The sequence below is a fragment of the Oreochromis niloticus genome, linkage group LG7 (genome assembly GCF_001858045.2).
Source record: "Oreochromis niloticus isolate F11D_XX linkage group LG7, O_niloticus_UMD_NMBU, whole genome shotgun sequence".
NCBI lineage: Eukaryota > Metazoa > Chordata > Actinopteri > Cichliformes > Cichlidae > Oreochromis > Oreochromis niloticus.
The window spans coordinates 11974705-11988019 of record NC_031972.2 but is presented as its reverse complement, the minus strand read 5'-3'; the positions used below and the strand labels follow the sequence as shown (position 1 = coordinate 11988019).

Below are 13315 nucleotides of genomic sequence, written 5' to 3'. Positions count from 1 at the left end.
TGTTAGTTCTTTGTGTTAGAGTGCTAACATGTGGGTCTGTGGAAAACCTGTACCAAAGTTAGAGGACCACCAGAGTCACTAGGGTTAAGCCTCTCGGGACCAGGAATGTAGGAAACTCCAGTATTGGTTGAAAAAATTCAGTGTGGACTGTAGTCGTGTTTATTTTATGGTAAATAGCCTCATAGCTTTGAGTAGTTCCAATTTTTTTTCTTGGACCAGGACAAACAGGGATGTAGTTTACTGATGTAATGGGAGGGATTGATTGATCAGTTGCTTCTGCTTTGTAGGTTAGTTAGCTGTGAGCAGCTGAAATCCTGTTAGTATTTTATTTGTGAAGACTTCACCTTGGTAGTTTTTTTGTTGGGAAATGCCCTGCTTCTTTTATCTGTTTTTTTAGAAAGCCACAGTGAGGGTAAGCCACACTAGGTAAATAAACACAATACTATAGGTTTAATGTCAAAAAACACTGGTGATTGTAGAGCATCTATTTAAGTCGTTTTAGCTACTGTTTAAAGAACACTATTATCTTGACAAATTAGACTCTTAGTCTTGATTTAACATTTCAACTGGGTTTAAAGGTTCATTAAGTAATCTTATCAGATCATTAAATAGAAAAAAATAATGTAGTAGTTTCTAAATATACGTTGATTAGTGTGTAATTATCTGCCAAAGAGCTCAGTTTTGCTTTCATCTGACCAAAACACTTTCCCCCAAGTTTCTTTGAATCATTTACATGTTAACTGGTAAGATTATGATGAACCTGTAGATGTGCCTTCTTGTCAGGGGGGACCTATCTGGCGCTGCAATATTTCGATCCATTACAACAGAGTGTGTTACCAAAGGTTTTCTTGGTGACTGTGGTTCCAAGCGCCTCTCATGTAGTTTTGTGCTGATGCATCAACTTTCATATAATCATCTTCACCCCATGAGGCAAGACCTTGCATGGAGCCAAGGACGATTGATGGTCAACAGTTGGCATCTTTTCAACCAGCTTCTTGATCTTGTAATCCATTCCAGTCTTGTGTAGTTCTACAGACTTGTTCCTGCCATCCTCTTTGGTTTTTCCCCAAGGTGATGTTTTATAGGCTTTTCTATTCTACTTGAGCACTCAACGCTCATTCACCCATTCAAACACAGTTATACAAGCACTATTTTCTATGCCTAAATGTTTTCTATTTAACATTCACACGTTTTCACACTCCAATGATCACATCGGAGTGCAAATAAAGGTTCAGTATCTTGCCCGAGGGATTGAACCACCAACCTTCATATTGGTAGATGACCTCTGTCTACTTCCTGAGCTACAGCCACCTATCAGGAGTATCTGTAATTGATTCTTTCCCACACAGCCGATCTGCAGGAGCCCAAATTCTAGCTGGGTTGTAGGGCATCGAGTACTTATTTCACTCAATGAAATGCAAATCCATTTATAATTTTGATGTAATATTTTTTTTCTGGATTTTTGGTTTATATCCTGTCTATTTCCATTAAAATGAAGCAACCATAAAAATTAAAGACTGTTAATTTCTTTGTGTGAGCAAGCTTAAGAATTCAGCAGGTCAAATAGTTATTTTCCCCTGCTTCAACTAATTATTGGGTTTGTTGTTACGAAACTTCTCAAAGCAAAAGAGAAACTGGCCTCTAGGTAACGGTTCCACAGAGCAGTGATTTAGTGGATCCTGTCCTGCTGTTCTTTGAACTCTCTCCACCTCTCTTTGTCTGATTTAGGATGGCCCATGTTCTGCAGTTTGATGAGCAAAGCAGAAAAGTCAAGGATGCCAACATGCAGGATGAGGACACCTTTGAGATCTATGACCCGCGCAACCCCGTTAACAAACGCAGGAGAGAGGAGAGCAAGAAGATCCTGAAAGAAAAGAAGGCCAAGAGGTGAGGTCACAAGGTCATAGTTCGTGCCGAAGCCATGTGACTAAAACCAAAACTGGCCGTACAGCATCCTGCCAGTCTACCTTTCCATCGCTTCAAACCCGGCTTTGTTGAACCATTTCTTGGTGCGAACATTGCAAATGAGGATGCTGAGCCGAAAACACGATGTCCCTGTTTTCTGTGAGGAAACGGCTTCTCCACAGCTTCACCTGAACAGTTACTCATCAGGAGGAAAAAAGTAAAAACCCTTACATGTAATGTTCATTTATATGATTTTGTATTTTCTGTTTACAGTTAAATGTGAGCCTTAGACTTTGTTAGAAAAATAAATACCAATCATAAACAGCCTGTAATGACTCTGTTCTGTTTGATTTTAAACAAATGTATCACTAAGGACCCGTTTTTCAGGATAAATTGATACTCTAATGCAGTTTGTGAGGCCTTTCTTGCTTACATGGTAGGGCTATAAAACCTGGTGTATGTGCCCACTCTCTTCTTTCCATCTGGCATTAACTATTCGTGTTTGGACAGCTCATCCCTCCTCTGCTTGCACTGGTGCTATGGCTGACTTCCACATTCAAGTGTTCCTTCAGATTTAGTTTGAACAAATATGCAAGTAAATCTCTTGTGTGGACAGCCTACTATTCACTTAGCTTTCAGCCAGTTTGGGACAAGGCAGGCATATAGACCAGAACAATACTTGCACAAAAAAATGCTTACCTAATATCATTTAGGTCAGGGTATGGATACGGAAAAGCTGAGTGTCCTGTGGTTTCTGGCACAAGGATGTTGACAGGCAAGTGTGGCTTCTTTTGGCTTGACGGTGATGGTCTTTGTCATGTTACTCAAGCCTTTCCTGGATAGTTTTTGTGGTGTCTGGACCCATTATCACTTCTGGGGAGCGCTTGTGCAGTCAGGGAAGGTGTTTGATGGTCAACATCAATGTTTACGTGAGCAGCACATATCAAATGAATGCTATGACCTTCATGAACCACAACAGAATATAGTATTGTTATGTAAACTGTTTTAGTCAGTCAGCCTGGCTCTGGCTTTAATGTTGAGGCTGATCAGCGAATGCACATGCTCCAAATCAGCTATATATCATGGGTCTTTACCATTGGAATACTGCTTCATGGTTATAGTCAGTTAAAACAGCAGAAAGTACCACATTCTGTGGGTCTTTGGATATGAAAAATGAATGAAAGAATGATTCAAACCCAAGCAACAGGGAGTAACATTTCACAGGTATCCTAATATACAGATTTCCAAATGTTTTAAGTACGTTTGCATGAATCTGAGTTCAAATAAAATTCATCTATTTTATACTGGGCATTGGTGCAGTCCCTTAGCTCATCCTCTGTCTGGAGAAAAAAAAACATTTTAGCTCCCTTTCCCCCTGTCTTTAAGCCAGCTTTCTTGGCAGCCCTTGCTAACAGAAGGTTGGCAAGGAGCAGGTAGAAGGAACAGCAGGTGGGCGGAGCTTCTGTGCTTACAACTAGAGCGCCAATCAAAATCAAGAAGGGGTGGGTCTTAGAAAATCAGCTCTCAACAGTTGCAAAGAAGAAACTGATTGTAGTTGTCACCGAAGAGCCAATAAATTGCAACTTAACACTGAAGAAGTAGCCTAGCAACGATTACAGTGCTTGAGAGAAGCCCTCTAAAACTGAGGTCATGGGGGCTTTCAGTTAAAAAATGGCTGGCTGTGGACACAGACCCTAGAGTGGACAATTGATACCACCCTTTTCCGTAAGACAAATATGAATCTACAGCTGTTAGTGGCTCAGCTTAGCATAAAGACTGGAAACACTGTGCCACTAGCCTGGCACAGTCCACAGAGCAGGTGTAAAAACATCATTACACATTTAATGGACAGTTACGAGAAGTATTGATTTTCTCAGTGAACTTTATGCTATGATTGCATACTTCACAAAATATTAAATAGAAAAACAACTTTTTAATGCTGGGGTAAAAAGCAGAGACAGCTCAGTCATCCGGACACATTTCTTTTTCATTGTCCTGCTCGGGTCATCACAGGAGCAGTCAGGGCTTGTTGAAAACAGAACTGTTCAAACACTTAACTCAAAATGATCAGCTGCCGTGTGTGACCAGGAGCAGCACACTTGTTTTTTTTAACTGGACTTGTGGGATTATACTTAAATTTCAATATGAAACAGGCCAGCTCTGCCCAAGCTGCCGAACATTTAAAACAGGTGATACAGTGGTCTGACTGACTCTGTGCTTCTGGGTCTTGGTCACAATTAAATGTGCCAGTGTTAATAACTGAGATATTCTGAAATGTAACGAGAGATTCACTTTTTTCTTGAGTATGTCATAAAACAAGCCTTGTAATACTCCCATGCTCTTTCGCTCTAATTTCTAATGGCCACACTGGCCTTGAAGAGACTCTTCAGATAAATTAGTTCTTTACAAGGACTCTGCTTGCCAAGTAAATCGGTAATTTATGTTTGAAGGGAAGCCAGAGAGAAAGACGAGGTGGAGAATATTTAACATCTCTCTGCATCACTGCACCCAACTTCCAGTAGAAAATACCCCTCTTTTGCTCATCATGTGATTCCGGAGGAATGAGATGGGAAGGTAATGGCATTATCATGCTCTTCCATTGCCTTCTCCTTCTGCCCTTGGGTGTAAGCATTAAAAATGACAAGCTAATCCTTCTAATGTCTAAAGACATGACTAATTAAATTAAACATTCATTTTGGAACCAGGGCATTTTGTTCTTCTCTTTCCATGTAACTTGTATTTATGACATTGAAGAAGGGATTTACCATAAAGAACATAAGAAAGCAAGGTTCTTTAGATGTCTAGATTGCAAAACCACTGGGGGCATCTGATCAGTCCCAAAAGTCTGTATGGAGTCTTTATTACAATGACAAATCCAGACTCAGATAAACAGCTATCTCAAGCAATGAAAAGTACAAGGAGACCTGGTCTGGCCCCCTCAGTGCCCTTATCTCAGCTTGATGGAGTCAGTCTGGGATTACATGTGGAGACAAGACAGAAAAACTGTGGCAAGTTGTCTCAGTTGCTTTCTCATATGTTGAATAGCTATGCAAGAGAACACATGTGTGTTACTGTGACCATGAGTCCTCCCTCTATAGCTAACTCCTCTGGGTGCAATGGCCAGAAGAAAAATGCAAGATCAAAGAGGAGATGGTTTGTACAGGCACAGCAGAGTGTCATTGTTAAGCTCTGGCAATTCCCAGACGTCCAAGGACAGAGCAGTGAGTTCATTTGTCTCTGCTGTCAGCTTTTTGTCTGCACCTTATTGTTGAAGGACAGTTTCAAAATTTTCTTACTCCATCCTAATACAGCACTTGCATACCCATGACTACACTGAAAGATTTGCTGGTGCTCAGACTGCTATTCTTGTCCATACATCAGATAAAGTAATTTCGCTGTCAGTGGTGAAAGCATATGTTGTATCAGGATTCTGCAGTTTGAGTTAGTTAAATTAAACAAGTATCACTGAAACTTGGAATATGGGGTTTAGGAACAAATTCTTTCTTCTTCCTCAGACAGGGTTTGCTTGTGAAGGTGAAATAGTGTGATAGTAGATACCAAAATGAAATTTTATCAGATCCATGAATTTAAAAGATAATCAGACAACAGCACACAGTGCATTGGTTTACAATGCTCAGAAGCAAGATTATACACTTTTAGAAAATAATGTTTATTTGTGTAAAATAGTGTTATGTTAGAATAGAATGTCCTCCATCCAGGATCCTAATTACATAACAGTTATGTTATATTAACAGCCAAATGTCTCTAGCTGTTTAAACTGCAGCATATTAGTTTTTCTAATCAACAACAAACAAATTTGATGTAGAAGAACTTCATTCATTTTGGTTATAGAACTTAAAGGCAGTCACTTCACCAAATGTTTCATGCTCAGTAAAAATAGCAGTGGGATGCAATTTAATATCTATAACCTGGTACTGTGTGATGTTAGAATAATAAGAAAAATGTTGTTTCTGCAGTAAATCAGACACTCCAATTAAACATTATAAATTATGTAATTAATACTGATGTTGTTATAAGCAGAATGTTACTGTTTGGGAAAATGTAATGAGAAGAAGGATGAGCACAAGTAGCAACCTTTTGAGGTTGTGATATCACAGAGAATCACTTCATCAACACATGCTTGTGAAACAAACTAGCTATCTGGCAATAGAGTTGGCAAGACAGCATTACCATGTTGTTTAAATATAGTCATGTCCTCTTTTAAGCAAGAAAACAAAATGCCAGTGCCATATATCATAGTGCATCTATGCAAGGTAATAGACATGAGTATGACATCTGTCACAAACCTATTATGCTACAGTCTCACGATAGAAAACGGCGACAGGACCAAAACTGTTGTGAGCATGTGCAATGGACTTGTGATCTTGTTGCTTTTGAAATGGTTGCTTGAAAGCGTGGGACAACGCCTGCAACAACTTGCAGTCAGCTGCTATCCTCAAAGCAACATCTGTGCATCAGTTTGCGGTTGAAGTAAAGTTGGCAAGAAAGTACAGTCTGTTTGTGATAATACAGCAATTAACTGTAAAACATTAGCAAAAATAGCAAATCTTTTGCAATTTTTGTTATGTTTCCAAATCTGGTACTGTCTTCATATACAGAACTTCACATTAATTGTTTCCTTTCCATGTATAGCCAAACCTCACAGAATTTAAATATATAAAGTGATCTCAGTGACTTCAAGTCAGATTGCAGTTGTTTGGAGATAGGTTGCCTCCCACCAGGCAACTTTAAGACTGAAAGTGGTTGTCCAGAGGTTGAAGGTGTTGCACGCTCAGCCTCTGGCCAGTCAGCTGTTTCATTCCAAGTATTTGCCGTCAGTCACTGACAGCAAAAATTTCAACACAATCACCAAGCAAATACTAATTGTTCCTAAGAGGTTCCTGTTTTAGCTCTAGTCTAATTGAGCCATTACTAGAATCTATGCTAAAATGTAAAACTATGAATCTATTAACTATTAGCGTTAGCTGTCAACTAAAGTGGTGAACACAATAAATCAGTCAGTATATGAGCAAATTAGTTCACGCTAGAAAGGGATTTCTACACTTCTAAAACAGACAGGAGGAGGAATTACAGTCACCAATAACTCTTTTGATGTACATATGTGCATGTGGGTATTGTTTTAAGGCGGAAAAATGTGAATTGGTATTTTAACATCTGCTGAATCAGGGCTCCTTCTCCTTTAATATGCTTTGCTTGGATTAAAGTCCTCATGTCACTGATCATATTTCACAGCTACTTTATAAGATTTATTTTTCATATAGGCCAAGTCTTTCTCTTCCCTATTACAGTGCTTCTTCTCTTTTTTCCCTCTGTATGAACACAGTATTCTCAAAAAGTTCTTCTTGTGTTACACCAGACCAAAATTAGCAAGTGCTTTTGTTTTAACATACTAAGCTGATAAAGTAATACAGAGCAGTCTTTGTCTGGCAGTGTTGCTATGTTCTTTTTGTTGCTGGTATATTTATGGATCATAGTTGAGGCTACTTAGACACACCTTGAAAATGACATGCCAGAGCAAAGATGCCAGCCAGTGCTGGGTGATGCAGAGAACTGCCCGGGTGTTGGGATATGAGCAATAACATATTCATTTTGCCAAATATTAAGTCCAACAAAGGCCTGCCTGTGAAATTTCCAATACCACAGCAATTGGACAGGGCTGAAAAGGAATGAATGCAATTCTCTAGAAACTGAGTACACTGAAGGACACCAGTGTAAACAATAAATTAAGGCCAAGACTACAACTACCACCAAGGTTAAACTAAAAAAAAAAAAACTCAGAAAAGCTGCATTTGACCTCAAACTGGAACGAGTCATAGAATTGAGTTACATGGGCAGGAGTTGCTTTGTCAGATTTTATGAAATGTTTCCATTTCAGATCTAAAAGTCTAAGATGAATTTATTTCATATACTGACAGAGTACAGGAATATGTAAATATACCTGTATTTTGATAAGCGCCCAGAAATGTATGGTTCACATGGGCCTCAATGTGGTTTGGATTCAGTGCAGACAAGAATTCTATCCAGTCATGGTATACATGAATCCACTGTTTAATGACAGTTTCCTCAGCTTGGCCCCAACATATGATGCAATCTGACATATTAGAAATAATGGCGTGCATGAATGTCTTAGCAGCGTTGAGTACTGCATTGAGAGGCAGCCTCTAATGCGCCTAAAATTGATGAGATTATACTTAATAGTTCTGATCATTTTTCTTAATGTGATTTTTAAAACTGAAATTTGAGTCAAGAATCATCCCAAGGTATTTAAACCTACTCACAATTTCAATCCTCTCACCTTTAATGAAGGTTTCTGCTCTAGCAGGTTGTTGTATTATTCAACCCAACTGTTCAACCAATCAGCATTAGATCAATTCAATAGGGAAAAATGAATTTTCCCCAACCGATTGTGAGTGGTTGCTGGTAGTTGCTGTGAAATCAGTTACTATTTCCCAGTATTAGTCAGTGACCCCATGGTAACCATTCGTTGCTAAAGAATAACATGTATTCCCTGACCAACTGCATGGCAGTTGTTTGCAGGAGGTTGCTTGCTACTGCTATGTGAAATTGGTTGCAAATATGTTTAAAGCACTGCACCAAAAACCTACTTAAAAATGCTTTGGGCACTAGCAGATTGAAGCGGTTGCCTGTAGTTTGTATGGAAGACACGACTTGTTTTCCATACAAACCTGGCAACCATCAGTCCCAATAAACAAGTGGTTGCCAGAGAGTCATGGACTAGTGTCTATGCCTGTGTGACTGAGGCCTGAGGTTTTTTTTTAACTCCGACAGTCCCAGATGGATGGATGGATATTTTTTAACTAGATTTCTCTAGAAGTGGACACTGCTAAGTTTTTCATGAAGTCTTACAAGAATCACAAAGCTTATCCTCAGGCAAAGAAAAAAATGTTACAAGCTCAGACAGGTTGTCCTTCAGCTTTAACTCACTGTGACTTTTACAAAAATCACACGGTACTGCTGTTGTTACTTCTGACACATACCGCTCTGTTCAGTTCAGTGCTTATTTGGTTGCTGTGTTACATTACCTAAATAAAGTGTAATCACTTTTGTGCCATGACTATGTGTAGTATGTTTTCCAACTTGTTGTATTTCTTGTTGTGGTTTCTGATGGCCAGGACACTGGAGAACAATTTAATAAAATCAGAAATTATATATTCTGATTGCCTAGGGTTAGAGTTTGGGTTGGGTTTGGAGTCATCACCAATTATGATTTAGACCTCCAAAAGTTTACAGTGGCTCACAGAACCTCATAGAATATTGCAAATCCAAATATTTCCTTCTGAAACTGAAAGTTATGATAGCTGCAGTAGTTTTATGAAAATTGTGTTATCTGCACAATTTTGTTTGTAGGTGTGACTTGTCCTTTTTTTTACCATCTTAAAGACAAGAACAAGGGCTGTAATGGACTTCTGTTCTCTTATTATTACAACTTACTGATGAATCTCTTTTTCACTTAATTGAATTGCTTTCAAGCAGACCATTTCATCTTTACAGCCACTTTTTCACTGTAACGAGAGAGCAGTGAAATTACAGACACTATTAAACAGGATGACTTTTTCCTCCAGAAGACATTTTGTTACCTCATAAATTAATTACAATTACAGGCTACTAAAAGAATAGATCTTTAAAAGGTTTCACATTACTGGAGCTGTCAAACGCTTGGCGTGCCTTGACTGGATGTCCTCAACATGTCCATGTATTACAAAGAGATTCACCTTTTACTGTAGCAGTGAAGGACGCGCAAAACAGAGACAGAAGCAGCATTACAATGCAACTGAACGGCCTTGTAGTTTTCTGCACTGCCTCCTCATTACCATTTGTTCTCATTAGCTTACTCTCATTTATTAGATGTAGACAGCTGGAGCAGAAAAGGATGAATCACAACATCATTCACTCGTGATGGATTTCATAATGTCCTGAAGTGAGGATGTCCTTAAGCGTGGTGCATATAGAGTACGCAGTTCAACAGCACCATTTAGCCAAATGATAACACACACGTGCACACACACACACACACACACACACACACACACACACACACACACACACACAAAATTATTCAACACCATCCACAACCAAGCAAGGGCTCTTGGCTTTATTCCACTGGCCTAAGTGATTGGCTATTGATTGCTTAAACATATAATCCACTTACCTGCTGTTTGTCCTGCTGACAGAGGACAGTAATGTAACAAAGCCGTATCCTTTAAAGACGACCCAGCTGGTAAAACAGTACACACTGCTTTTGGAGAAAGCCAAAATTGACAGTTTATTTAGCTTTCTAAAAACAGGGAGTAGTAAAAACAGCACTGTGGCGCTGCTACTAGGATATCGCTTGAATCCATTTAGTAACCCTTTAAATTTTCAAAAATTTAATCTAATACTACAGGCTATACCCAGGGGAATCTACACCAAGTCTGTATGGTTTACCGAAGATACATAAACAGGGTGCACCTTTAAGACCGATTGTCTGCATGATCAACTCAGTCACCTATAACATCTCTAAGTTTCTGGCTTCGATCCTCAACCCGTTGGTAGGCAGCTCTGAACACCACATCCAGAACACCTTGGATTTTGTTGAGAAGGTGAGAGATGTCATTATGGAGGCAGATGAAACCATGTTCTCGTACAATGTTACATCTCTCTTCACTTACATCCCAGTCACGGAAGCGTTGAAGGTAGTTCGTAAGAGATTACAGGGTGACCCCAACCTCAGCAACAGGACCACTCTCAGCACCGACCAAGTGTGTTTGCTTTTGGAACTGTGTCTTAATTCCACCTTTTTCACATACAAGGGCCAGTACTACAGGCAGAAACATGGGTGTGCCATGGGTTTCCCAGTTTCGTGGCCAACTTGTACATGGAAGAAGTGGAAAAGAGGGCTTTGCTATCCTACCCTGGAACAACACCAAGTCATTGGTTCAGGTATGTGGATGACACCTGGGTGAAAATCAAATCTCAGGACGTACTACAATTCACGGATCACATTAACTCGTGAGAAGAGATATTTTACTGTTATTTTATCATTGCATCAGAATCATATAATAAGCATTGCATTAAAGCATTTATTGAAGCTATTGACATTACATTAAAGTTTGGATGACAGTGATTGTTATAACCTCATGTTAATCTTCTATTTACAGGTATTGTCATAATCCCATATTAACATTTTCTATTACAGGTGCAGTGATAATCATTTTGTTATACATGCATTGTATTTTTGTGCTTGGGCTTGGTCAACTAGCGGAGGGTTGGAAGCTTTGTTCAGCGCGAGGTCCGAACAATCTATTGTGTTAAGGACTTTGAGCTATGGAAAGAACACGCTTACAAAACACATATACTATGTGATTTATTATTATCCTTTATTCATTTATATTCTTTTATTAAGCTTTGAATAGTGGCATTTGATTAGAACATTTATTCAACATATTACATGTATGGTTTCAGTTAGGTTATTGCACACATGAAGAGTTGGCCTCTGTCCTTATAGACAGAGTGGATGCTGAGGTCGAGACGCACACATACACACACACACACAAACAGTAGTTAAGACTCATGTTTAGGTAATAGTTCAGATATTCAAATAATAGTTTGCAAAGCCTTGTAGCTGTAAGATTATGTTTGCAGAAGAGACAGTTTGTTCTAGGGGATAGGCAGAGTTAGAAGATTACCGGGAAGGATCTGGCCTCGGGAAGAAGAAGATGTTCTTTTAATGTGTTAAAAGTTGTCAACATTGATTGTATTGTACCTACTTTACGCATGAGGGGGCATTCCAATACCCTGATTTTCATAAAAACTATTGTTGTGTGGTTTTCGGTGAGAGATCGGATGCTGTCTGCGTGCAGTGTTCATCTCCCACACGTGTCTTCATTAAAATCATCGTTTGACTTGACCCGGCCGGACCAGTGTTGTTATTTTGGTTTTCCTCTTGTATCCATCCCCAATATTTTGAACTCGTGACAGTCGGTGGACCGACACATCAAATTCACCAGGGAGGATATGAAAAGTAGCAGGTTAGCCTTCTTAGACTGTGAGATTTCCATCAGTAGTGGGGGACATCTAAAAGCTGATGTGTACCATAAACCTACACATACAAATCAGTATTTAAGGTTTGACGCTCATCATCCACTGGAGCATAAACTGGGTGTCATCAGGACTCTACAAGACAGAGCGAACACCATCCCCACAGACACAACGGCCAGGGAAGCAGAAGAACAGCACATCAAGAAGGCCCTGAGTAAATGTGGTTATCCCAGCTGGACATTTGTCAAAGCTGGGAAGGCACCTAAAGAAAGCTCCAGCTGATCCAGGAGAGAAGGGCATCCGCTGCCTAAGAGAAAACCTGTAGTGATCCTGTATGTGTCAGGAGTATTGGAACAGCTGAGACGCATTTTTTATAAACACCTAGTCTCTGTGGCTTTTAAACCCCAAAATACGCTGCGCCAAAGATTGGTCCACCCTAAGGATCGGGTCCCCCGACACAAACAGAGTAATATAGTGTACGCTGTTAAGTGCCAGGAGGATTGCCAGGATTTATACATCGGGGAAACCAAACAACCTCTGGCGAAGCAGATGGCACAACACAGAAGAGCCACCTTGTCAGGCCAGGACTCCGCAGTCTATTCACACTTACAGGCCAGTGGACACTCTTTCAAGGATGAGGATGTACACATCCTGGACAGGGAGGAACGGTGGTTTGAGCGGGGAGTCAAGGAGGCCATTTACATGAAAAGGGAAAGACCATCTCTGAATCGAGGAGGGGGCCTGAGGGAACATCTTTCGCCATCTTACAATGCTGTGATTGCAGCCATTCTCCAACTCTCAGTGAATGGTACTTATGGCCATTGATCAGTGTTCTTTGATCAATGAGCTTTGATCAGTGGTTGTTGATCAGCGGTCATGAGAATTTGCATATTAATGATCAAGGAACTGACCTCCCAGACCACTGTTCCTTCAGTGGTGCTAGTTTCAGTCATTATGCAATGCACTGTTTATAATATTGGGGAAATCTGCAGTCAGCTGAGACTGAAGAAGTCACTTGGATGAGTGACGAAACGTTTCTCCCACTGAAAACGCTACAACCAGATGAACAGAATCAAACTTTGGGGAATTACTTCAAGTATTGCTGCTAAAGCTGGTTCTTTCACAGTCATGTGAAAAAGAAGAAAGTCAGTAGCTGGAAAAATATGATTTTTACATTATTTAAGATGTTTTTAAATGACAGTTTACTTTTTATGACCTGGTAATGATTAAACTTTATTTCACTCAATCATTTAGATAAAGGCTTCATATGTTCCCAAACAACAGACTGGAGGTGCTACTAAGACAGCTGCCTAGTTGTGAGACTTTGGTTTAATACAACAGTGTTCTTCTA

At 39.7% G+C, this 13315-nt stretch overlaps 1 protein-coding gene across 1 annotated transcript in view; it reads left to right on the top strand.

Moving 5' to 3' along the window:
• The window catches only part of cwc27 (CWC27 spliceosome associated cyclophilin), a 30835-nt gene extending 28603 nt beyond the window's left edge, over positions 1 to 2232 (top strand). Inside the window, exon 14 of the mRNA XM_013277541.1 lies at positions 1729 to 2232. Within this exon, the coding sequence (XP_013132995.1) occupies positions 1729 to 1891 (163 nt within the window). The 3' untranslated portion in view covers positions 1892 to 2232. The remainder of the gene's footprint in view (positions 1 to 1728) is intronic.
• Positions 2233 to 13315: the final 11083 nt, after the last annotated feature.